Source organism: Zonotrichia albicollis, chromosome 28 (genome assembly GCF_047830755.1).
Source record: "Zonotrichia albicollis isolate bZonAlb1 chromosome 28, bZonAlb1.hap1, whole genome shotgun sequence".
Taxonomy (NCBI): Eukaryota; Metazoa; Chordata; class Aves; order Passeriformes; family Passerellidae; genus Zonotrichia; species Zonotrichia albicollis.
The window spans coordinates 1,604,256-1,630,223 of record NC_133846.1 but is presented as its reverse complement, the minus strand read 5'-3'; the positions used below and the strand labels follow the sequence as shown (position 1 = coordinate 1,630,223).

At 57.6% G+C, this 25,968-nt stretch overlaps 2 protein-coding genes across 2 annotated transcripts; one reads left to right on the top strand and one right to left on the bottom strand.

Moving 5' to 3' along the window:
* GPR37L1 (G protein-coupled receptor 37 like 1) lies at nucleotides 1-7,925 on the top strand. Its single transcript, XM_014270937.2, has 2 exons — nucleotides 1-1,104; nucleotides 4,721-7,925. The coding sequence occupies exons 1-2, from the start codon at nucleotides 187-189 to the stop codon at nucleotides 5,531-5,533; spliced, it is 1,731 nt and encodes a 576-aa protein (XP_014126412.2). The 5' UTR covers nucleotides 1-186; the 3' UTR covers nucleotides 5,534-7,925.
* On the bottom strand, nucleotides 7,562-25,369 carry ARL8A (ARF like GTPase 8A). The gene is made up of 7 exons (XM_074528386.1): nucleotides 24,892-25,369; nucleotides 16,730-16,810; nucleotides 15,782-15,855; nucleotides 13,224-13,317; nucleotides 10,617-10,684; nucleotides 9,612-9,682; nucleotides 7,562-9,521 (listed from the first exon to the last, which is right to left on the bottom strand). The coding sequence occupies exons 1-7, from the start codon at nucleotides 25,012-25,014 to the stop codon at nucleotides 9,472-9,474; spliced, it is 561 nt and encodes a 186-aa protein (XP_074384487.1). The 5' UTR covers nucleotides 25,015-25,369; the 3' UTR covers nucleotides 7,562-9,471.
* Nucleotides 25,370-25,968: the final 599 nt, after the last annotated feature.

The window sequence follows — 25,968 nt, the reverse complement described above, 5'->3', positions numbered from 1 at the left end:
GGGTGTCGGTGCTGTGGGCCTGCCCAGTCTGGCCGCTGTCCATCTCCCGGGCGGTGGGTGACCAGCAGAGGGCTCGGCTCCCCTCCAGCCGCTTTTTGCTGCCCAGCGCTGCCCGGGCTCGCAGAGCCGCTGCCGGAGCCGGAGCGAGCGGCGGTGCCGGAGCCGCGGGGGCTCGGAGCGGGCACGATGGCATCGCCAGCACCGCCACCGCCACCGCTGCTGCTGCTGCTGCTGGTGCTGCTGGCCCCGGGGGCCGCGGGGATGCGGGGCAGGGCTGGCCCGGGGCAGGCTGAGCACAGCGCCCCGGTACCGGAGGGGATGCGGGGCAGGGCTGGCCCGGGGCAGGCTGAGCACACAGCCCCGGTACCGGAGGGGATGCGGGGCAGGGCTGGCCCGGGGCAGGCTGAGCACACAGCCCCGGTACCGGAGGGGATGCGGGGCAGCACAGAGCACGGGCAGGCTGAGCACAGAGCCCCGGTACCGGAGGGGATGCGGGGCAGCTCCGAGCACGGGCAGGCTGAGCACACAGCCCCGGTACCGGAGGGGATGCGGGGCAGCTCCGAGCACGGGCAGGCTGAGCACACAGCCCCGGTCCCCGCGGGCAGGCAGCGGCAGCGGCGGGGCACGGAGGAGGACTCGCGGGCGGTGCAGCAGTACGGGCCGGGGGTGCGGGTGGAATTCCCGCGGCCGCTCAGCTCCGGCAGCCTCCAGCCCACCCGGGCCCTGCTCCCCTCCAGCACCGACCCCGGGGTCCCCACGGAGCGGGACGGGCCCGAGCCCCGAGCCAACCTGAGCACCGTGTCCGATCGGCGGCTGCAGATGCACAACCCGCTGTACCCGGTCACCGAGGGCTCCTACAGCGCCTACGCCGTCGTGTTCCTGTCCCTCGTCGTGTTCACCGTGGGCATCGTGGCCAACCTGGCCGTGATGTGCATCGTGTGGCACAACTACTACATGAAGAGTGCCTGGAACTCCATCCTGGCCAGCCTGGCTTTCTGGGACTTCCTCATCCTCTTCTTCTGCCTGCCCGTGGTCATCTTCAACGAGATCACCAAGAAGAGGCTGCTGGGGGACGTGTCCTGTCGCATCGTGCCCTTCATGGAGGTAAGGGCTGCACGGGGCCCCAGGGATGCAGGACTCAGCTTCTCTCTGCCCCCTTGTTCTGGGGCAGGCTGTGGGGCTGCTGACCTGGCACAAGGACAGCCAGAGATCCCTCATGGGGCACAGGGAGCTGAGGGACAGTCCCCAGTGCCCTTCCCTCTGGCTCTGCAGGCAGCACTGATGCTGCCAGGGCTGGGAAAAGCCCATCAGACCTCATCCAGCCAGCACTGGGATTTCTGTCAGCAGGATCCCCCCATCTGTCTGTTCCTGTCCCACCCCAAAGCTGGGGGCTCAGCCCTGCAGTGTGCTGGCCACTGTGGGCTGCTGAGGATGGCCCAGGGCAGGGGGCTGCAGGTGGAATGGGACAGCCCAGGAATGAGGTCTGGAAGCCTGACATCTGTATTTGTCCTCACACTTCAGGGAGAGCCAGGCACCACTGAGGAGGGCAGAGGGACTGTGGGGACAGGGGATGGCAGAATGAGCAAAACTGCCCCAGAGGGCAGGATTTGGGCTGATGCAGGAACCCACCCTCAGTGTGCTCATCTCCCATCCTCGAGGGAACCTTGGGGTCCAGCTGTGCCCTGGTGGGACAGACAGACCTGCCTGTTCTCTGTGATCAATGCCCCGTTTATCAAAGGGTGCAAACAGCTGGAAGAGCTCAGGGACAGGGTCAGGCCACTGAAGAACCCCTCAGGCTTGGTCAGACCAGGGTTCAGAACTTCCCCTCCCCTGGGCATCCACCCCAGTGCTCTGGGTTCCTGTCTGCTCCATGCCCTGCCCCAGAACAGTCCCCTGTGACAGTCACCTGTGCCAATCCCCTGTGACAGTCACCTGTGAGTTCCCTGTGACAGACCCCTGTGACAGTGCCCTGTCCATGCCCAGGGTCTGCACTGTGCAGGGCTCCCTGGGCACAGCCCTAAAGCTCCAGCAGCACCCCTGGCTCCTCTGGGTGCAGGGAGATGGCCTGGGGTGTCCCTCTGAGCACAGCCCCAAAGCTGCTCAGCCCCAAACCTGCACAGCCCACCCCAGCATGGGGTGTTTGCTGGGGGAGCCCTGCAGCCCCCCTGTGCCCCTGCCCAGCTGGCATTTCTCCTTTCTGAGGTGTCCCACCCATCCTCTCACAAACTCCAGTGTTTGCCCCAACCCTGTCCTCCACCTCAGGCTTCCAACTGCACCTGGGTGCACTCAGAGAGGGGCAGGAGTTTGCCCAAGGGAGGGCTGATGTCCCCAAAACAGACCCTGTTTTGAGGAGGATCTGAGGAAGATCTGCTGCTCATGGGCTCCTTGTGCCCCTGAGAGAACCCTGGGGGTGGCACCAGCAGGTTCGGGGATTCAGGGTGCCCTGGGACAGCTTGGTCCCACAGGAGTCAGGGATAGGAATGCTGGTGGGATGTTGGTGCTGCAGAAGGATGAGGGTGTCACAGGTCCTGCTGTGGGGTCCTGCTCTGCCCTCCTGCCCCCCATTGCATGGGCAGAAAGAGCTCCAGGGATTCAGCTGGTGGAGCTGCAGGAGCTACAGCCAGGCCAGAGCCAAATCCCAGCAGAGTCAGCTGGGAGAGGGAACCTCTCTGGAGGCCAGGGCTCCTGTCTGTCTGTGTGCTGGGGCTGTGGCTCAGGCACTGCAGGGATGCTGTGGGAAGCAGATGCACCCTCAGTGCTCTGGCACAGGGCCAGGCTTTGGGAGCAAAGCTGGTCACAGGGGCTCCTGGGGACAGGCTGTGTGCAGGGATGTGCTGCACTGGCTGATGCCACCATCAGTGCCATCCCTGCCAGGGCACTGGAGATGGGTGCTCCATAGCACCAAGGGCTCCAGGAGAGATGAAAGAACCCTGGAAGGGTGTAAGGGGAGGGGGCAGCAGCACAGCAGCACCAGGGGCTGCAGGAGCCAGCCATGGAGCAAGTGCAGTGTGCTGGGTGCTGGCTCTGGGCTTTGGGCAGAGGAGCTGGGACATGCTGGGAGGTGCTGCTGGGTGCAGGATGGGGCTGGTGTCCTGATTCTGTGTCTGGGGAGATGCTGCTGTGCGTAACTGAATGTGCTGCTGAGTGCTGGCATCACTCTGGCCATCAGCTGCTGCAGTGCCCAGCCCAGGGCCAAGGAAAAGGCTGGGGGGTCAGGGGGGGCAGTGTTCCAGGCTGTTCCAGGCTGTTCCCAGGGCACCACGTGGAGCCCTGGGAGGTTTCCTGAGTGCTGGGAAGGTCTTTCAGCACGGGTTTGATGGCTTCGTGAGGCCAGGAATGGCCCCAGCACTGGGACACCAGCATGTGACTCTGCCATCATGCTGGCCAAGGGCTGTGGGACTTGGCTCCCTCTCTGGGGCTGGGAGTGCTGGTCGGTGCTGGCCAGCCCTCCCAGAGCCACAGCGAATCCTCTCCCTGCCCTGGCCTCCTCCTCTGGCAGAGGGGATGTTTTTCTTGCTATTCTCAATGCAGCGGAAATTGCCCCAAGCTGATCTGGGACAAGGGCGCCTTCAACTCGCTTGGCCTGTCCAGGCAGGCCTTGGGAACCTGGGAGCCCTGGGAACCCTGGTGGGTGTGATGGGCCCTGCTCTGCAAGAGCCATCCAGAACTGGGGAAGGAAGAGCCTGAAGGACAACCCTGCTGTTCCCACCTTGGCTGGATGGACAGACAGACAGACAGACATCCAGCTAAACTTCTCCCTTCTGCAGAAAAGGGAGCTGGGCAGGGACTGCAGGGGCAGGGGACATTTTTGTCCTTTCAGGAGTCACAGAAAAGTGGCTCCAAACCCTGGGATGCAGCCACAGGCTGCGACCTCCCTACAGCCTTTGGAGGAAGGGTGGTGGTCTTAGGTAGCCAGGTGTCACAGACATGTTTCATGAAAAATCCTTTCCATAGGGTTTTTTCTCCTGAGAAGCTGGGAGGCCTCAGGAACAAAATGTAAACACTGATTATCTGCTGATGTAGAATGCAACAGGTGCATCTGTGATTGGCCCATGTTGGTTGTTTCTAATGAATGGCCAATCACAGCCCAGCTGGCTTGGACTGTCTTGGTCAGTCACAAGCCTTTGTTATTCATTCCTTTTCTATTCTTAGCTAGCCTTCTGATGAAATCCTTTCTTCTATTCTTTTAGTATAGTTTTAATATATCTCTATTTTAATATAATATATAAAAAATATATTATGATTTATATATAATATATAATTTAATATAATATAATATAATATAAATAATATATATTATATTATATTATATTATATTATATTATATTATATTATATTATATTATATTATATTATATTATATTATATTATATTATAATATATAATATATAGCATATTAATATAACAGTAATAGAATATATAATATCATATTGAAATTAATATATAATATTATAATATAATAATTAGTACATAATATTATATTACAATTATAGTCAATAATAATTTTATATATTATATTAATGAATAATGTATTATATAAGTTATATATATATAATATGCATTATAGTCAATAATAATTTTATATATTATATAACATATATATCATAAATCAAGCCTTCTGAAACATGGAGTCAACATTCTGGTCTATGCCAGGGGTTTGCCCCCAGCCTGGCAGAGCCAAGCCCCCTGTGATGTCCCTGTTGTGCCTCCTCCCTGACCAGGTCTCGTCGCTGGGGGTCACCACGTTCAGCCTGTGTGCCCTGGGCATCGACAGGTTCCATGCAGCCACCAGCCCCCAGGCCAGCACGCGGCCCATCGAGCAGTGCCAGTCCATCATCGCCAAGCTGGCCGTCATCTGGGTGGGCTCCATGACGCTCTCGGTGCCCGAGATCCTGCTCTGGCAGCTGGCACGGGACACGTCGCCCGTGTCCGGCGTGATGAGCGAGTTCTGCACCATGAAACCTTCGTCCAACCTGCCTGAGTCCATCTACTCGCTGGTGCTCACCTACCAGAACGCCCGCATGTGGTGGTACTTTGGCTGCTACTTCTGCCTGCCCGTGCTCTTCACCGTCAGCTGCCAGCTGGTGACGCGGCGCGTGCGCGGCCCCGACAAGAAGGGCGAGAGCCGGGGCGCCAAGCAGGGCCAGGCCGAGGGCCACCTCAACTGCACCATCATCGCCCTGACTGTCATCTACGGGCTCTGCACCACCCCCGAGAACGTCTGCAACATCGTGGTGGCCTACATGTCCCCCGACGTGTCCAAGCAGACCTTGGATCTGCTCAACCTCATCAACCAGTTCTTCCTGTTCTTCAAGTGCTCCGTGACGCCCGTGCTGCTCCTGTGTCTCTGCCGTCCCCTGGGCCAGGCCTTCATGGACTGCTGCTGCTGCTGCTGCGAGGGCTGCGGCCCCGACGGCTCCTCCAGCGAGAGCAGCGCCGACAGCAAGCTCAAAACAGAGATGTCCTCCTCCATCTTCTTCGACAAGCCCCGGGAGACCCCCCCGCCCCTCCTGGCCCTGGGCACGCCATGCTAAAGTGCCACCAGGGAGCCGTAGCGATCGTTTCACCACCTCCTCCCAAGACCAAACCTTGTTCTGCCATTAGTACTCGTGTCTGGACGTGGAACAAGAGAGAGACGGCTCAGGGGGCTGCGCCGTGGGCTTCAAAGCCAGCATGGGGCAGGTGGGATTGAAATGCCAGTCCCCATGGCTACCCTGGTGACCCTCTTGCCTCTGCCCAGAGGTCAGTGAGGACAGCAGCACCCTCCTGTCCCGGCTGCCTGGCCGGGCTCCCCGGGGCTCTGCTCTGGAGATGGCATCGTGCCGGAAAGGTCTCACCTGAAACTACAGAGGCTGACCATGATGGCTCCCAGAGGACACAGCAAACACAAACTGCCCTCCTCCTGTCCCCTCCCCTCCTGCCAGCCCCTCCACAAGAGGAAAAGGTCCAACTGGTCGTATCCCACGGATCCAAGCCGTGCCCTGTATGAGCTCAATAAACCAGTAACCTAGAGCACGTCGTGCTTGCAGCCGCTGGCACTGCTGGACTGAGCCCTGGGAGCCCCTGGAATGGTTCTTCCCTAAAACTGGGGGGCTCTGGGGTGGGCATGGGCAGCTGGGGGGGCAGGGAGCAGCCAGGGGAGATGGGGAAAGGCCCCCAGCCCCTTTGCTGCCTCCCTCTGGGGTGATGCTGTGAGAGGGTGCCCTCTGAAGTGTTGGGTTTGGGGTGGTTGGTCCTGAACTGGTCTCAGTAAAGTCCAGCCAGCCCAGCACACGACTGAGGTACCCCTCAGCCTGGTTCCCCATGTGCACTCTGCACAACCAAGGTGCTGCTGCTGGGCAGTGCTGCTGGGCAAGATGATGTGTGACCACCACCCCCAACACCCCTTGGGGTGAAGCATCTCCCCCAAACTGCCCCACAGGGCTCCTGGCCCTCCTCCTGTGCCCATTGCAGGCACAGAACTGTCCCAGGAGGGCGGTTTCAGGGCACCAGGGTTTCCAAGCCCACATGTTCCCAGCAGGGCCGGGGGGTCAGGGAGCAGGGGGGTCAGGAGCAGGCGGGACGGATCTGCCCGAGGGCAGCCTGGCCACGCAGCCCCGTGCACCGGAGCTGTTAGAGCTCCTTGTCCCGGGGGCTGGCAGCCACCCAGCCCCGGAGTGCCAGCGAGAAGGAGCCGGTTGCCAGGGGCAGTGAAAGGCAGGGGCTCAGTGCAGGCTTTGTGCGCAACACCCACCGGCCCCGCGCGCGCTCCGCTTTCGCACAGCCGTTTCCAGGGAAACAAAAGGCCCAGTTTTCTTTTGAGAGCACAAAACTGGGTTTTTCCTTTCATCCTCCTCGCTGCGAGCCCGTGCGGGGCCCCACGGTTTGGGAGAGGAGGGGTCTCATCTCGGCTCAGGGATGCAGGGGGCTCATACCCAGGCCATACCTTTGGAGTGCCCATGGGGTCAGCAGGGTCCCAGGAGGGTCTGGGGGCTCTGGGCTGCTGGGGGAGGGCACCTCTCATGTGCCTGCTCCACATCGCTCCTCCTGAGCCTGGGCCAAGCGTGAACAAAGCCAGGCTTGTGCTGCAGGCATGGGGAGGGGCAGGGGGTGCGGGCAGCACTGGCACCGTGCCTGTGGCAGCACCCCCGGGCCAGCCCTGCTCCCACCCCGGGGCAGCTGACAGGGCAGGGCAGGGCCACCCCAGGACCCCAGCAGCGATGGTCACCCCCTCCTGGGGACATGGAGGCACCTCCAAATGACACAGCAGCCCTGCAGCAGTGGGCACAGCCCCCAGAGGGAGCAGGGAGTGGGGGCAGGAGCACTGCAGGACCCCAGACCAGCAGGGCTCTGCAGCAGTTCTGAGACACAGAAGGTCCAGAGGAAGCTCCATGGATGGAGTGCCCAAACTGGTCTTGGCACTCCAGCCAAGAAAACAAGGATCTGATACCATCAGAGGTGCCTCCTCAATGGCCACACAGTGCCCAATGGCACCCAGGGGACAGGGACCTCCCTCCCAGGCAGGGCCCCCAAGGATGGGTGGCAGGGATGATGAGGAAGTAACGTGGCAGCAACCACAGCCGCAACGCAAAATTGTTAATTTATTATTAGGAGGCAAAAAAATTGTACAGTTACAAGAATCATTTCCCAACAGAGGTCAAATCTGAGTCAAAATATCTCTTACAAAAAAAAAAAAAAAAGGGAGGGTGGGGGGGAGACAACACTTTACAAGTCGTTAAATTAAAAAAAAAAAAAAAAAAAAAGAAACCTCTCTTTGTGCAATTCTGCAAAAACAAGAACAGAAGGTAAATTCCCAGCCTGACACCCAGGAGCCCAGTGGGAAGGGGCTGGGGGGGCTGCAGGGCCCCCACCGTGCCCCAGCCCTGCACTGGCACCAGCACTGCCTCCCCTGCTCACCCAGCTCCAGTGCCAGCCCAGTGCCCCAGACTGGCCCCAAAAAACCTGGCCAGGCCCCAGCCCATGGCACAGACATGGCACAGCCTTTGTCACCCCCTGTGCACACACAGACCTGACCACTGTCACCACAGGCCCTGCTGGCCCTGCCCCACAGCTCCTGTGCCCCCCAGCCAGGGCAGCAGAGCAGGGGGAAAATGGGGAGGGGGCATGGGGGAGGGAGGAATGGGGAGTGGGGAATGGGGAATAGGGAGCAGGGAATGGGGAGCAGGGAATGGGGAGTGGGGAATGGGGAGTGAGGAATGGGGAGTGGGGAATGGGGAGTGGGGAGAGGGGAATGGAGAGGGAGGAATGGGGAGAGGGGAATGGGGAGCAGGGAATGGGGAGCAGGAAAGGGGAAGTGGGAAATAGGGAGCAGGGAATGGGGACCAGGCACAAACAGCAGAGCACAGGGAGTAGGAATGTGGAGCAAACATGGGGAATGGGGCATGGGGAGCAGGGAATGGGGAATGGGGCATGGGGAGCAGGCACAGAGCACACCCCTGGGTCTGTGAGCAGCACTGAGGGTGCACAGATATTTCTGAACATCTCTCCAGGTGCCTCCACGTGTCCCTCCCTCCCTCCCTGGCATCCCAAGGGATGTGCCTGGCCAGGGCAGAGCCAGCAGCCCCAGCTGGGCACAGGTGATGCCCCTTGGCACGTGGGGAGCCAGCTCAGCTCCCCTGGGAGGTTACAGGGGACAGGTGGGCTGCAGGTGCCAGCCCCAGCTCCCCCAGGGGCTGCTGGCACTGCTGGGCCCCCAGCACTGGCACCAGTGCCCCAGATCATCCCCCAGCAGCCAGGCTGGGCACTGGGCAGGATTTGGCCAGGCGTAAGAGCAGGGGACATGTGGGGCAGGGGGACAAGTGGCCCTGGACCCCAAAGAAGGCCTGGGGAAGTGGAGGCAGCCGGGGGAGGCTGATGGCAGTGGCTTGTGGCCAATCCCTGTCCCCCAGAGGGGTGAGGAGCCTGCAGGTGGCACTGAAACATCCCCCCAACCCCAAACCCGAGGCAGGTGGGGCAAGGTGGGCACCCCCAACACCCCCAGGGTGGTCCTTGCCTGGAGGCAGCAGCAGGACAACCAGAGAAGGGAAAGGGGAGCCCCAGGGACCAGCCTGCAGCTGGCACAGCCCCATCCCCAAGGGCTGCCTTCTGCTACCCTCCTCCTCCTCCTCCTCCTCCTCCCAATGCTGACCCCTGGCTGGCCTTGGGGAGCCCCAGCTTTCCTACTGCTCACAGGGCCCAATTTAATAACAGCACTATCCCTTAAATTAAAAAATTAAAATATATATACATATATATATACTGTATACACAGACAACAACAGAACAGTGCCAAAATGGAGGAAGAGAGGGCAGGAGAGGACAGGGGACAGGAGGGCAGTCAGACATCTTCTTTACAATAAAAACAAGGACTCTGCCCCAATGTCAGCAGAGCCTGGGGTCCCCTAAAAATACCCATCTAGAGAGAGAGCTGGAGGTACAGAGCAGGAGGGAGAGGATGGGCTGGGACAATGGCAGCTTCCATCCAGCCAGGGCCCTCAGCTCCGCCTGGACTTCGAGTGCTGGATAAGCCACTGTAGGGTGATGTCTGCAGAGGCAAGGGGACATTAGAGCCTCTGTCTCTGGCTGTCACCTCCCCCTGTACCCAGCTAACACTCCCCATGCCCCCAGCACTCACCAATGTTGTCCTTTTCTTTGCAGGAGATGGAATAGCAACAGATCTCTCGGTCCTGGATGGCAGAGAGGTTCCTGGGGAAGGGAGCAGGTCTGGCTGCACACTCTGGGCTGGGTGGGGTGGCCATGGCAGACACCCTGGGCAGCCCCTGAAGGGTCTCTCAGGGCTCTGAGACAGGGCACAGGGCAGGGCAGCACCTCCCCAGGAGCTGTGTGTGGGTCAGGCACCATGGCTCCATGCCTGGGGGGGCTCTGGGGGGGCTGTGTGACAGGGCAGGAGGGACCCGACCCCACAGAGACCCCAACCACCAAATTCCACATGTCCCCCCAGCCCTGCAGAGAGGCAGGGAGGTTTTGGGAGGGTTGGCACCTTGGCAGCTGCACAGGGGCAGCAATGGCAGTTGCACAGGTGCCCAGGTCTAGAGGTGCTCTGGAAATGCTGGGAGTCACTGCAGCATCCCAGATTTCCCCTGTGGAGGAGCCCAGTCCCTCTGTCAGGGCAGTATCTGGGGCACACCAGCTCCAGCAGGCAGTGCCACGCTGTGCCAGGCCCCCACGCCACCGTGTGGCACCAGCCCTGGCACTGCTGCCTCCAGCTCCTCTGTGTCTCCACAAGGTGTCACCTCAGACATCATCCTCAGCCACTCGTGTCTGCCAGCCACCCAGGCCCACAGTGCCATCCCAGGCCCTCAGTGCCACCCCAGGCTCATGGTGCCACCCCACATGGGCAACCCTGCTGGGGGACACAGCAGAATGGGGAGGGGTCACACTGTGTCATATCTCCTGTGCCCGGGGGACACTGGCACACTGTGCCACCCCCCTGTGCCCAAGGACGTCACACTGTGTCACACCCCCTGGTCACACTATGTCACTCCCCTGTGCCCCAAGGGACACTGGCACACTGTGTCACACCCCCTGTGCCCCAGGGGGACACTGTGCCACCCCCCTGTGCCCAAGGAGGTCCCACTGTGTCACATCCCTGTACCCCAGGTGACACTGGCACACTTACATCTTCTCAATGAGCTCCTTCTCATCCAAGGCACCGGGCAGGTCCCTCTTGTTCCCCAGGACCAGGACCTGCAGGGCAGGACAGGAGACACCTGAAGCCACCAGAGCAGGCAGGGACCTGCTTGTGCCAGCACACAGCCCTGGCTGCTCCACTGGGATGTCCCAGGCAGAGAAACCCCTTCAGCAGCCCTCAGGAGTCAGAGCACTTCAATTAACTGCCTTAATTAGCCCTGCACAGCATCTCCTGGGTACTCCCTGCTCCCAGTGCTCATGGCCCCACAGTGTCACAGACATCTTTTATGGAAAATCCTTTCCTTAGGATTTTTCCTCCTGAGAAGCTGAGAGGCCTCAGGAACAAAATGTAAACAAGGGTTATCTGCTGCTGTGGAATGCAACAGGTGCATCTGTGATTGGTGTCATGTGGATGTTTGTAATTAATGGCCAATCACAGTCAGCTGGCTCAGACAGAGAGTCCAAGCCACAAGCCTTGGTTATTCATTCTTTCTTTTTCTATTCTTAGCTACCCTTCTGATGAAATCCTTTCTTCTATTCTTTAAGTATAGTTCTAATATAATATATATCATAAAATAATAAAACAAGCCTTCTGAAACATGGAGTCAGATCCTCATCTCTTCCCTCATCCTCAGACCCCTGTGAACACGGTCACACCACAGCTCATCCTCTCTGCAGCATCTGCTGTGGCACCAGGACACCCTCCCAGGAGCCTCTCCTGTCTCTGAGCAGAAAGTGAAATGTCTGACATTGAGTGCATCCAGCAGGAGCCAGCCCTGGGTGCTGGGCAGACCCCACAGTGCAGGCAGGCAGCCCAAAGCAGACCCAGCTGTTTGTGTCACCACTGGTGTGTCCCTCGGAGCAGCCATGTGACTGTCACCTGATGGGGCAGTGCCAGCCTGCACTGGGCTCTGCAGCAGCTCAGGGTGAGCATCTCCCCCAGCCCGGTTCCACCAGGAGCCTCTCTCAGAACAGAGTCTCCAGAGGCCTGGGACTGCAGCCTGCTGTGTCAGGAGCTGAATTTAGCGGGCAGGGACATTGGGGATCCGTGGCAAGTCTTCAGTTAGCTCCTTCCAAAGGATGCTGATTTGGAATGGATGGATGGTGCACAGCCCACCCCACTGGTGTGGAGACCCTGGAGAGCATTCCTTGGTCTAGGGAGACACAAGAAGCTTCCCTCAAAAAGCTGTTCGACCCCACTGGCTCCTTCCCCTGTTCCTCTGTCTGTTCCTGTGTTCCTGAGCCACTCCTTCCCTATTCCCTGACTGGCACTCACCTTTTGTTTCAGATTGCAATGCAAGATGTTTTTAATTACCATCTGGATGGCAGATTATCTTCTGTCAAGTGGGCAATTTGCCTTATCTCTCTCTGAGTGATCACAATCACACCTCCCTCTGAGGGGACATCTGCTGATAACAGCTATTGAATGTCACGGCATGGCTGATAAGAGCTACAGCATCCCATTGGGAGATGGGAGCCCAGAGGGAGGAGCCAAGCATTCCTACCCAGATATAATCTGGAGATTCTGGAACACCAGCACAGCTTCTCCACTGGATTCCCCAGAGGAACAGCAGCTGCCTCTTCTTCCCCTGGATCTTCAGAGGCAGAGACTGCACCTTTCTCCAGGATCCCTGCTCCAGAAGAACCAGCCCTGACACTGCAGGAGGGCTGAGCCACAATTCCAATGGGGCTGCTGCCAACAGCCTGACCCACAGGGTGTCAGGTTGGGTTCTGACTCTGCCAGTGTTGTTCTAGTGTACTGCATTGCTTATTTTATCCTTTTAATTTCTTCCCTATTAAAGAACTGTTATTTCCTGCTCCCATATTTTTGCCTGAGAGCCCCTTAATATAAATTTATAGCAAATTGGAGGGGTGAGGAGGATTTACATTCTCCATTTCAGGGGAGGCTCCTGCCTTCCTTAGCAGACTCCTGTCTTTCCAAACCAAGACACCTTTGTACTGCCCAAGACCAGGGTCAGTGCCCAGGCCCCTGGAGAAAGCAGAACTCTCCAGGTGTGTGTGCTGGGACCTGAACATCTCACTCCACATCTGTGGATATTATGCAAAGTCCCTTTTTGCTTCTTTACCCTGAACTTTACAAGCAGCAATTCAGGCTGCAACACACAGGTAGAGCACACCTGTGACACGTCCCACCTCTTGCACCTTGAGGGGAAGGACATCCTCATGCATTGATGGATGGGCACAGGGGGTGCTGAGAGCAAAGGGACCTGACCCAGCTCGATGTGACAAGGGCAGGCTGGAGTGTGACCTGGATGCTGTCACAGCCCCATGTGCCACCTCCTGCACCTGTCACAGCCCAGCTGCCCCTCTCACAGGAGACAGCCCCTTCCTGTCACAGCACAAGTCAGTGCAAATCCGTGTGAGAGGAGATTTCACCCAGGGGGACTGATCTGTGCTGTCTGCTCCAAAGGTCCCTCTGTGTGCCTGGCCCAGTTCTGCCCTAGGAAGTGTCACTGTCCCAGCTGGTCCCTCAGAGCGCAGCAGGGAAGTGATGGCTCCAAGGAAGGGGAGCCCTCCCTGGATGTTCTCTGCAGGCCCTGGCAGTGCCAGCCTGGGCAGCAGGACTGAGGCTCACCGGGATGCCCTGCAGCTGGGGCTTGTCCAGCAGGTTGTGCAGCTCGTTCTTAGAGGCCTCGATCTTCTCCTGGTCAGCAGCATCCACCATGTAGCTGCAAGGGAAGGGACAGCCCTGAGCACAGGTGCCCAGATCTCCATGCTGTGTCTGTGCCACCCCAAACCTCCTCCCACAGCAGCTCACTGGGAACAGGGCCAGCACATGGAGGGGGTTGATAACAAGATCCTTCCACCTCTTCCCAAGGATGGCTGTGGAGCTGAGAGCCCCTCATGTCTCTCAGAGTGGGGGAGCAGCTCATCCTTGTCTCTGCAGGTGACAGGGTGGGTGAGGGAAGGCCAGGCAGGAGCTGCAGGACACACTTGGTCTCCAACATGCACATGGAGCTGCCATGTAAACACCCAGGGCAAGCAGAGCAGGCAGGAGAAGCTGAGGATGCAGAGGTGACAATGACCCAAGAAGGGGAAGGACCTCCTCATCTATAGATGGATGGGCACAGGGGGAGCTGAGAGCAAAGGGACCTGACCCAACTCGATGTGACAAGGGCAGGCTGGAGTGTGACCTGGATGCTGGCAGGTCCTTTGGTTTCCTGACAACCACAAGGACCAAAATTCTGACATTATGGAAGGGAATCTTGGGAGGGACCATGGAGCACGAGGATGTGAAGCTGGGGGCCACCAATGCTCCTCTGAGCAGAAGGGGAGATTTGGGAAAGGATTTTGTTCTTAAAGGCCAATTTTTATCCTGCACATGATGTCAGTGAAGCCAAAACTTGGGTGAGCAACTGATCAAAGCAGCCTTGAATTCAAAGATCAGGAAGCTGGGAGAGAAGGGGTGAGAAACACCACCTCATCAGGCTTTGGGGAGTTATTTAAAAATAAGAAAAATAGGAATACATTCCACAACAATGTCCTTTGCTAGGAAGTTCTAGAGGCAGAGATAAATCCTAGCTAGTTTGTAAAAACCCTAAGACAGCTCAGTTCACTTTTGCTGAGGCTCCAAATTACTTTTAAAAGTTATTTAAAAATAGGAAAATAGGAAAAGCACTAACTACTAAAGTGCTTAACACAGGAAAATGGGAATCTGTGCCAAGAGGAAAAAACACCCCCAGGGACAGCCCCAGCCCTTGACATGTTGGGCACAGGGGGGAGCTGAGAGCAAAGGGAAAGGCACCTGACACAGTTCAATGTGATGAGGGCAGACTGGAGTGTGGCATGGATGCTGACAAGTCCTTTTGTTTCCTGACAACCACAAAATGATGACATTATGGAAGGATGCAGCAAAAGGAGTGAAAGGACAGAGATTTTGTCATTTCCAGCAAAGCTCATTGTAATAAAAAGTGTAATAAAAACACTCTGCAGGTCTGAGGCCATGTCCCAACATGCAGAACAAGCAGTAAGGTTTAGAATTGGGAAGGGCAGCACAGAAAGCAGCCCTCCAAATCTCAGGGGATGGTCACTTGGGAAAGATCCCATAAATCTTATTTTCTGTCTGGGTTTAAGTAACCCCAGGATGGTGTCCCAAGACCAGTATCTGTCCTTTGGAACAGGCAAGCTGCTTTCCATGAGTGCCTTGCTATGCTCATCCCTGGACTCCCTGGGATTGCTTTTCCTGCACTGTTTGCAAGCAGGGGACAGCCAGGGACACTCAGATTTGCTGACTCAGGAGCAGGTGAGACTCCTGCTCTCAGCACAAGATTTATCTAGCAGCACATGAACATCCTGAGCTGGAAAGCAGCCTCTCCTGTGGGAAGGGCTGAGCCCCTGTGGTGAGCAGCCAGCACAGAGGATGCATGGGAGCCTGGAAACGGGAGCTCTGAGGAACAGAGCAGGACTGAGGGATGCTGCAAGGGAAGAGGAGGGTCTGGCACAGATGGAGGGACCTGTGTAGAGCCCATGTACACATCAATCCCCAGGGGAACTATCTGGAAATAAGGAGGCTCAAGAGGGACTTTCTTGTCTCTCCAATTCCCTGACAGGAGGATGGAGCCAGGTGAGGGTCAGGCTCTTCTAAAGAAACAAACAACAGGACCAGAAGAAATGGCCCCAAGTTGGACCAGGAAAGGTTTAGGTGGGATATCAGGGAAAATTTCTTCTTTAAAAGGGTGGTCAGGCCCTGGCACAGGCTGCTCAGGCCAGTGGTAGAGTCACCATCCCTGGAGATATTAAAAAACCATTCGGGGATAAATATGGTGGTGTTGGGTTCATGGTTGGACTTAATGATCTCAGAGGCCTTTTCCAACCTTCATGACTCAGTGATGATTCAGTGATTCCAGCTCCTGACACTGGTGTCCAGCTCATGCAGCAAATGCACCCCAGCAACCCAGGGTGGGGTGATGCCCCCAGCCCCTGGCAAGGCTCAGCAGCAGCAGCAGGGGGTGACAGCAGGACTCAGGGACACTCACACAATGACAGGGGGTGACAGCAGGACTCAGGGACACTCACACCATGGCAGAGGGTGCCAGCAGGGCTCAGGACACTCACAGGATGACAGGGGGTGACAGCAGGCTCTGGGACACTCACACCATGGCAGGGGGTGCCAGCAGGGCTCAGGATACTCACACAATGGCACTCACTCCACGGCAGTATCGCTCCCACATGCTGCGGAACCGCGGCTGTCCCCCGATGTCCCAGAGCTGTGACAGGGACATGGCACTGTTACCCTGGCACTGTGCCCAGCACCCCACACCCTTCCTCCCCTCCTGGGGCATTCTGGCTGTGCACCAAACCTCAGAGAAGGCTCCTGATCTGATAAAGAAGGGAGAACCCTCAGGCAGGGGAGCTGGAGGATGCTGAACCCCCTGTGGGTGCCTCTGCTGGCACAGAGGGACCCCTGGCCCATGCTGGGTGCTCCTTCCCATGCCCATCACACCTGCTGCCATTCCCCTGAGGCATTTCCCATTTAAGAACATTCAGCACACTCCCAAAGGTGTTCCTGCAGCAGCCAGAGGTCCCCCAGCCAGCTTTTCAAGCCTGTCCAACAGCTATTTCCCAGTACAACCCCAGCCCTTGAAAAATCCAGGTAGAACCCTCCTCTTCCTCTGCTCCCAAGGCAGAGACCACCACTGCAAGCCATGACCTGTTTTTCCCAGCACTGCCACCCTTAGCAAGGTGACCACATCCACAAGTTCCTACCAGTAAGCCAGAGATCCAAGGAAACCTCCACTGGCTCTCATTGCACAAGTCTGGATCTCCTACAGCCCTTTCACCACCTCCTCTGGTGGGTACCTGCAACCCTAACAGGGCAAAGCTTTCCCTTCCAGGTGGTGGAACCACAATCCTTGGAAATGTTAACAAAACACCTGGATGTAGCACTTGGACACACAGTTTAGTGGTGAACATGGCACTCCTGGTTGGACTTGATCTTAAAGGGACTTTGCACCCTTAATGCTGCCATGCTTCTATTCTGTGAGCTGCAGCTGGGATCCCTGGAATTCTTCCATCTCCAGAAGAAGAATCACCTTCACCCTTCATCCCAAGAGCCCTCACCAGCAGTAACAACAATCTTACCTTTATGGTGACATTTCCTTTGGTGATCTTCCTCATGTTGAAGCCCACTGTTGGGATCATGTCCTCATTGAACTGTCCTGACTGCAAGAACAAGGGGGGACAGCATTAGGAGGTGGAGGATGGGGCCAGGGCAGCAAGGCTGACAGCCTGGGATAACCCCAAGGCTCTGCCCTCCTGCAGGTCCACACCAGGAGCACAAAGCCCAGGAGACAGTGCCACCAGGGCCATGGGAATGCTGCTCTTTTCCAGTGGGAGAAAGCCTGGGGGCAGAGGGAAGCCATTGTGTCATTGTGCCGGGCTTGCTGAGCATTTTGCATGTAAATCACACTCTCTTTGTACATTTTTGTTATTATTAGCGTTGCTCTCAGTGTCTTCTTATCTTGTTTCTGTTTCTAATAAATTGTTCTTATCTCAACCCATCACCTTTGCCTTTTGTGCTTCCAGCTGGAGGGGAAGGGAAGCAAGAGGCAGCCAACACCTAACAGGAGTGGGAGCACCAAACTGGGGAGTACCAAACCGGGGAATACCATTCCTAAACCACACTCTGTGGCTGCTGCAATGGGCACAGGTGCCCTGGGTGCCCCAGTGCAGCCCCAACCCTGCAGCCAGCTGCCACCCTCAGCCCTGGGCTCACTGCTGTCCCCATGGGCTGGGGCACTGCCCATCCCAGTTCTCTCAAACCCTTTGTGCAGGAGGCTGAGACCTTGCTCCTCTGCAGGGACCTCAGGTGAGGCACCCCTGGAAGGACTCCCAGGGCTTCAGGCTGGGCTCCCCACCCAGGGAGGCACCTCCTGCTCCAGCTTCTCTCCAGCTGCAGGTCCTGGGGGCACCAGCATGGTTCATGCTTCTGCTTTGGATCACTCATGGCCCAGCTCAAACCAGACTGACTTCTGCTTTCAGGTGGGAGCTGTCTGCACTGCTCCCCCAGTTCTGCACCCTGCCTGTGCTGGGTCACCTGGGGATCACAAAGGGCCCCCAGAGCTGCTCCAGTGCAGCTCCAGTGTCTGCTGAGTTTATGCAGCAGATGATGAGATCCCTGTGGGGCTTCAGCAGCCCAGCCTGCTGTGGAACAGGTCAGGCTTGCTGGAGCAGTGAGCAGGAGCCATCCCTCTGCTGGGCCCAGCACTCACCAAGGGGTCCTGTGAGAAACAACCCTCACTTTTAAAATGTTAAAGGTTTATAAAATCTGTACAAAAATACAACAAAAGGACTAAATAAGGAAAAATTACAGTGCTCAGAGTCCCTGTGACTATCAGCCACATGCTTATCTTCAAAATGGATGCTCCCCCTTTTATATCTCTAGACCCCCTTAAAATCCTGTCAGTTAACCCCTTCCTTGCTGTCACTTTCTTGCACCTTGGATGGAGCTCAGGTGTTGCCATAGTAACAAGCCAACCCTCCCAATGCCCTGAGCAGCAAGGCCATCCCATAATAACAATGAGAGGGAGGACACATCACAGTAACTCAACTCTGCATCTACAAAACTTCTCTTAACACACACAGAAGGTTCACCCCTCATTGTGAGAGCCACCATCTCATCACTCATCTCTGACAGTCTGGCAAAGCCCACCCCAGTGTGCTGCTCAAATCCCAGGGCTGCAGGATGGGCCCAGGTGCAGCAGCACAGAGGGACATCACAGGCAGTCCCAGCAGGGATGTGGCAGCTCTGGGGCAGGAGAGAGGAGCTGGCACAGCCCTTCACCTCAAACCAGAATTATGGCCTGTAAATGCATCCTGGGGGATGCTGGGGAATGCAGAGGAGCCAGCAGGGCAGGATGTTTGACAGCCAGGATAGTGCAGCCTTGGGGATTTCAGCCATCAGTGCCAGAAACCTGCAGGAACCACCAACCATGGCCAAACTCATCCTAGCAGGTCTTTACTGCCTTAAAATCCTCAGTTTCTTGAAGGCTTTTCTCTTAGTTAACACAAACCTCAAACAGGAAGTCAGTTTATGCTATTTTGGCATAAACAGATTTTTGTGCCTGGCTGAGCCTGTGGCTCCTCCAGATGCACCACATCAGCAAGTCCTCAGGGATTTCCTGAGCTGTTCCAAAGGCTCTGCAATACCCCCTGCTTCCCCTTTTCACATCCCTTTTGCATTCAGCAGCACAAGCCAGCAGCCAAAGGGTGCTCAGGCCATGCTGCACCCACACAGAACTGTGAGGAAGGGCATGGGGAGAGGAGGGGAGGCAGGCAGGGATCCACAGGGCACATCTGCTGTGGGCTGAGGTTTAACACACAGCTGAGCTCTGTGAAATTAAAGAATTCTCAGGCTTTGATCAGTGGGCACAGAGAGCAATTGCTGAAGAGCTCTTGGAAGCTGCAGACACTTCCCTCAGGGATTGCCGACACATCCTGGCATCTGCTGGCTGTGCAAAAGCCACACTAGATAAGGTTCCCATGTGACAGAAGTTTCTTCCAGGAAGGGGTGAGCTGCAGGAGCCAGGAGTCACCTCCTCCTTCCCCCACAAGTGGGACAGAGCATGTCTGTGTGAGTGAGCACAGCCCTGCTCCTGCCCCAAACCCCTCTCCCAGCCTCCAGGCTGTCCATGGAGCCACAACAAAACTACCTGAGCTGTCCAGAACAGGCTGAGCAGGGAATGCAAGGCACTGTGCCCCAGCATCGCTCCCACGTGCTGTCCCAGCACCCACAGAGGCATCTTGCACATGCTCCTCCTCCATCAGCTCATCCTGCATCAGCTGCTCTCTGAAAGCAGCTCTCAGTGCTGGAAACACAGAGTTTCCTCTTCCCTCTCCAACCACCCCTGATGCTGCTGCCTTCAATGCATTTTCAACTCCCTGCAGGGTCCAGCCATCCACAGCTCCACTGCCAGGAAGGCAGGGAGCACCCAGATGGAGACAAGCAAAAGCTTCACTGGACACATTCTTCCCCCAAATTCTGGTTATGTAATGGACATAGCATCCATGCTCACCCTGAAGATGATGCCAAGCCACACCAACTGCTAAACAACAGAATTCAGAGAATTCAAGAATGACAGGGTTGGAAGAGACCTTCAAGATCGAGTTCAACCCAATTCCACTGGGAAGCACAAAAATTTTGGAGGCAAGATGGATTTTGTGGCCACAAATAGCAGATCAGGTCTTTGCAGACTCCAGTTCATTGCTGGTTTTACCAGGGTCACCCACTGCTCTGCCCAAACCACTCTGCCTTGGTGCCCTGCCTGGAAGGCAAGAGACCTTTCTGCCCAACCCCAGTTGGGTCACTGGGAGAGGTGGCCAGAATTCAGCTTTTGCCAGGGCAAAGTGAAGGGTTGTTATAAGTGGTGTCCCCAGGTCATGCTGAGCCCATCCTGACACACACATGTGTCACTTCAGCCACCACCCCGGCCCACACAGGGTTGGGAACCTTGGCTCACTGGCACATGCAGAGAAGCCACCTCAGGCTCCCTGCTCCTGTGAGCAGCACACAGGGCTGAGGTGGCCAGGCCCTGCTCCTCACTGTGGTGTCACCCTGTCCCAGCACAGGATGGCACTGGAGTGATGTGACCTGCTCTAGATCCATCACTGCAGGCTGCTCTGCAGCCCTGCTCCCCAGAGGGCAGAGATGGCAGAGCTGGAACCCAGCCCTGGCTCTCTGCAGCTGTATCTCCATCACCAGAGTATGGCCCTCCCTGGGACAGAGGCACGAGCCCAAAGCACCTTGGCTGGGTGTCTCCCACCACTGCCTGGAGCATCCCCAAAACTGCCCAGCCTGGCACTCCTGCCAGGTGGGACTTGAGGCCCTGCTAAACTCTGTCTCAGCTCTGAAAAGGAGGGAAAATTTTATATAAAAATATAAAAAAGAAGTCTTTTATGATGTGAGAGGTGAGGCTGTGGCACAGGTTACCCAGAGAAGCTGTGGCTGCCCCATCCCTGGGAATGTTCAAGGTCAGGCTGGATGGGGCTGGGAGCAAACCAGTCCAGTGGAAGGTGCCTGTATGTGACTGCCAATGGTGAGGGTGTTGGACAAGGTGATCTTTAAAGGTCCCTTAAAACCCAAACCACTCTGGGATCCTATCTCAGGAAAGCCACATTGTCCATTTCTCTTGGCTCATATTAACAGAGCTTGCAGCAGCAAGACAAGACCATGCCTCAGCCAGATTCTCCTCCTCTTCCAGGAATATGGAGAAAACCTCCATAAAACCTGACACCTTCTGCATTATGAAGGTAAGGAGCACAGACACACCTGTGGAGGGCCCAGGTGTGCATCTGAGGCAGAATGAGAACCCACAGCCACCTCCCACCCAGTGGGGCATACCCAGAGCTCCTGGGAGAGGTGGGTGACAGGACAGACCAGTGCAAATGCATTAGAACATCTCTCTGCTACTTCCTCAGCACCTCTCTGCTCTACCCCAGCAAACCCTGGGCACCTTGCACACCTGGAGCTGCACATTCCCTCCCAGGCTCATCCAGGGCACCTCCTGCCCAGGTGGGTCAGCTGGCTGCCCAAGGGGTCAGTGTCTCTCTGAGGAGGGGTGGGAGCAGCTGCTGAGCTCTGCAGTGCTCTGAGCCACTACCAGGCCATGCCTTCCCTGAGATCCCTGCTGGAGAGCTGGCACCTGCCCCACCATCCACCATCCACATCCTACCTGGAGCCAAACACGAGGCTGATGTGGTTTCACAGGACGGGTCAGGCTGGAAGGACCACAATGGGTTACCTGATCCAACCCCCCTGCTCAACCAGGATCACCCCACAGCTCTGGAATGTCCCCAGGGAGGGGGGCTCCTCACCTCTCTGGGCACCTGTTCAGTGCACAGTCACTGCACAGGAAAGAAGTTCTTCCAAATGTCCAGGTGGAACTCCCTGGGCATCAGCTCCTGTCCATTCCTTCTGTGCCAGTGCTGGGCCCCAGGGAGCAGAGCCTGGTGAATCCTCTGAGCCCTCCCTGCAGACACTGACAGACACTGATGAGGGCCCCTCTCAGCCATTTCTTTTAGGCTGTTTGGCCCAGCAGCCTCAGCTCCCTCAGCCTGTCCCCATAACAGACATGCTCCAGTCCTGTCAGCACCTTCACAGCCTCCACTGAAGTGGCTCCAGGAGCTCCATGTTCCCTCTTGCAGCACTGTCTCATTCAATCACTTTCCAGGCAGGGCTGGAGCACAGGATGGTGCCCCAGAACCCCCACCACATCTCCAACACCCCGGCACTTGTGCCTCCACTCTCTTGGAAGGCTCCAGCACAGGTAGAAAGCATGTGATGTTAAAAAGCAGCAATGCTCTCTTGTTCTAACCACAGCCTGCACTGACAGGTTTTGGGCCCCAGCACCCTCTGAGGAGCTCTCAACACCCCTGAGTCACCCATGGCACCACCAGACTGCAGAAAAGGCAGCTAAAAGCCCACTAGCTTCAGGGTAAATCAAGACCAGATGTGTATCTACAGTTCTCCTTGCAGGAAAGACTTCAAGCCTCAGCTACCAACAGCTAGGAAAAGAAAAATAAGTCCTGAAAATCAAAGTTCCCACCCCAGGCAGGTGACCCAGGAGGTGTCACCCTGATCACAGCAGCCTTCAGCAAAGCCCTTGTGGGGCACAAGCACTTCCTGGCTGCTGGAGGGAGCGCCCACCTGCCAGGGAACCAGAATCAACTTCTCAGTCAGCTGCAGCTACAATTCCTGCAAGAAAAGGCTGGTGCCAAACCCCCAGAGCAGCTCTGGTCCCAGAAAGGACCTTCTGCCTTCTTGTGATATCTCTCCAACACCCCAAAATCCCACGCTTCTCCAGTTCAGGTTTTATCCCCTCATAAAGCCCAAATCACAGCTATTTCCCCTTCCAACAACCCCACTGCAACACCCTAAAGCCAGGCACCTCCAGACCTTGTCAGTCAGTTCCTGTTGAGTTGGCATTTCCTGTGCCATGCTCCTGTTTCACTGTGCCCAACAAGTCCTTCTTTCCAGGATATCTTCTCAAAAGTGGGTGCCCCTTTTTGTGTCCATCTGCCACAAAACTTGAACTTTCCAAATAACTTGAGAGGCCAAACTCAGCACCCTGAGCCTGACTGCTGTGTGAGGGTCTCAAACACCCCACAACAAACCTGGCAGACCAGCAGGCCATGGTGCCAACTTCAGCCACCTCAAGAGCTGCTGTAATTCCCCAAAATTCCCTTTCCCCACACCAGCAATCCTGGCTAAGCAGAGAGTCCCAGTGCATGGGTCCTGCCAGTGGGGTCTTGCCCACAGTTAAAGTGCCAGGTACAAAGTATTTGCTCACAGAAGCAAACCCCATAATGCTCACAGTGAGTTCTGTCTGCTCCAGATGTGGCTGGGAGAGGAGGAGGCACATGGGGAACAGGGAACTGAGGAACACCAACCCTCAGGGTTGTCCTTTGCAGGCAGAACAGTGCAGCAGCTCTGGGATAAAGCCCATCACCATTCACAGCTTAACTGGGTGATTAAAACCAACACTAAATTAGTTTGCCATTTTTAAGGTAGCCTGAGTGCTGTTAACAGGCAGCAGCACCCAGCAGACCAAGAGCAGGAGCAGCTCACACGTGGCACCACCACGTCCAACCCTGCCATGGGATTACAAAAATTGACTATTAAACATGCAAATGGCAGGGAGAGGTCTCACAAAAATAGGATTGGTGTTCAGGGTCACTGCCCCAGATGCAAAATGCTCCCTGACCCCAGATGCTGGTGTTGGTTTATGGGAGGAACCAGCAGGAGACTGGAGCACTGAGAAGTGACTTCCAGCAAGAGAGCAGGAGTGCCACCATCTCCAGGATGAAAAGCATTTTGGGGTGTCCTCTCTCTGCCCCTAGACACTTCAGGAAGGGCATTTATGTCGCTCAGCACCTCCCAAAGAGCATGGCTCCAGTGCAACAGAGCCTCCATGAGCTGAAAATCCCCTCTGAGAGCCCAGCAGCTTCCAGCACCCTGAGCAAGCACCAGCAACTCACTCTGTGGTGCTATGGCAGGCAGACTTCGGAGGGACCAGGGACCAGTGGGGGAACCAGGGCGGATCTGCATCCACCTCCCTCCATGAACAGCCCAAACCCACCCTTCAGGATCCTCCCGCTCTGCACCATCACTATTGAGAGCCCCAGAACAACCCAAAAAGCCGGAGCGGAGCCTGCCAAGCATCCCCACGAGTGAAGCCACGCCCTGGGCTCGGGATCCAGGACAGCAGCTCCCGAAGCTGTGCTGGATGCAGGGAGCCCGCGGATGAGCAGCGCGGCCAGGGAGAGGCCGGGGCTGAGGGGCCCGGGGTGGGATCGCTGCCCTGCCCTGCCCCGCTCGGTGCTGCTGCAGGAGCGGCCCGCACCCACAGCACGCTGCTGGGTGAGGCACCTCGTGCTTCCCGAGGAAGGAAGGCAAACACCTCCACACCGGCCCCAAGGGAAGGATCCCCGGCGGCACCGAGCGCGGCAGGGCCGTCCTGAGGCGGCGGCAGCGACCATGACAAAGCGCCCGCTGCTGCTATGGGACCGAGAGCGGAGCTCCCGCAGTGCCCGGGCGGCACTGCCCGGCCCACAGGGCACCGACACCGGTACCGACCGCTGAGCACGGCCGGGGCTCCGGAACACAGGGCAGGGCCGAGCCGGACCCGAGCACTCCCTCGGCTCCGGGGATGTGGGGAGCAAACGCTGCGGATGGCCTGGGCTGCCCCGGGCCTGCACCCTGCATCCCATACTGTGCCCCACCCTGCACCCCACCCTGAAACCCACCCTGCACCCCACCGTGTGCCCCACTGCTGTACCCCACTCTGCAGCCCACCCTGTGCCCCACACTGCACCCCACTGCAGCCTGTACCCGACACTGTACCCCACTGCTGCATCCCGCACCCACAGCCTGCACCCCCTCCATAAAGGCATTTTCAGGCTGGAGTGCGATAGGGTGGAGACGTTCTGAGAATATCCAGGCGTGCAATGGGGACATGCAATGGGGGTACAATGGGGATGCAGTGGGGTTACAATGGGGATGCAATGGAGGTACAATGGGGGTGCAATAGAAGTACAATGGGGGTGCAATAGGGATGCAGTGGGGGTGAAATGGGGATGCAATTGGGATGCAATGGGGTACAATGAGGTTACAACGGGGGTACAATGGGGATGCAATGGGGGTACAATGAGGGTGCAATGGGGGTGCAATGGGGGTCCAAGGGTGAAGCCCTGGTGGGCACGTGACCCCTCGGGGATGGGGCGATGCAGAGCGTCCCCGGGCTCACCGCGATAACGTTGACGAAGGTGGTCTTGCCCGAGTACTGCAGCCCCACCAGGGTCAGCTCCATCTCCTCCTTCCAGAACAGCGCCCGGAACCAGTCCAGCAGCTTGTTGAAAAGCGCCAGCATGGTGCCGGCCGGGCCGGGCCGCGCTAAGCGGGGCCGAGTTGAGGCGAGCGGAGCCGAGCCGGGCCGGGCCGAGCAAAGCGGAGCTGGGCCGGGCCGGGCCGAGCGGGGCTGGGCCGGGCCGAGCCGAGCCGAGCGGGGCCGAGCCGAGCCGAGCGCGGCCGGGCCGGGCAGGGCCGAGCGAGGCCGAGTGAAGCCGAGCGAGGCCGAGTCGGGGCGGGGCCAGTCGGGGTGGAGCCGAGCGGAGCCGATCGGGGCCGAGCGGAGCCGATGGAGGCCGAGCCGCCGCCGGTATTGTCCGCGCGCCGCGGGCCCTGCTGCCGCACCGGGTGGGGCCCGCGCGCCGCCTCCCCCGCCCCGCTGCCGCGCCCCCTGCCGGCCCGGAGGAGCCGCTGCACCGAGCGGCCGGGCCCCGGGACAGCACGGACACACCGGACAGCCCGGACAGGCCGGAATATCCCACAGCCCTGCCCTGGTCACTGCCGGCATCCCCGACCCTTGGTAACCCAGGGCTCTTCAGATCCTGAGGAGGGGAGTGCACCCTCAGATCCTGAGGTGATGGGTGCACCCTCGTACCGCTGCACCCCACAGCCCTGCACATCCCCCCGAGCCCACCCTTGCATCCCGACACACCTGGACCCCAGCTCCCCTGCACCCACAGCCTTCCTGCAGCCCCAATATCCCCCAGCCTGCACTCCTGTGCCCCCAGCACCTTTTCACCTGGTGCCTGCTGTAGCCGGCACCCCCACCTCCATCACCCTGTGCCTCCCGTGCTAGTCACCTGCACCCAGCACCTCCACCTCCATCACCCCCGTGCTGGTCACCTGCACCCGGCAGGTGCATTCCCTGCACCCCTGGCAGTGCCCTGGCACAGCTGGCACCAGCCCCTCCAGCCATGCCATGGGGCACACCCCAATCCTGCACCTGTACCTGCACCCCAGCCCCCCAAACACCTGA

Coding starts and splice junctions, on each gene's coding strand:
- GPR37L1 (XM_014270937.2), top strand. CDS start 187: ATGGCATCGCCAGCACCGCCACCGCCACCGCTGCTGCTGCTGCTGCTG. Junction 1,105..4,720: donor GCATCGTGCCCTTCATGGAG/GTAAGGGCTGCA, acceptor CTCCCTGACCAG/GTCTCGTCGCTGGGGGTCAC.
- ARL8A (XM_074528386.1), bottom strand. CDS start 25,014: ATGCTGGCGCTTTTCAACAAGCTGCTGGACTGGTTCCGGGCGCTGTTC. Junction 15,856..16,729: donor AAGGAAATGTCACCATAAAG/GTAAGATTGTTG, acceptor TCCCTGTCACAG/CTCTGGGACATCGGGGGACA. Junction 13,318..15,781: donor CGTGGAGTGAGTGCCATTGT/GTGAGTATCCTG, acceptor CTTCCCTTGCAG/CTACATGGTGGATGCTGCTG.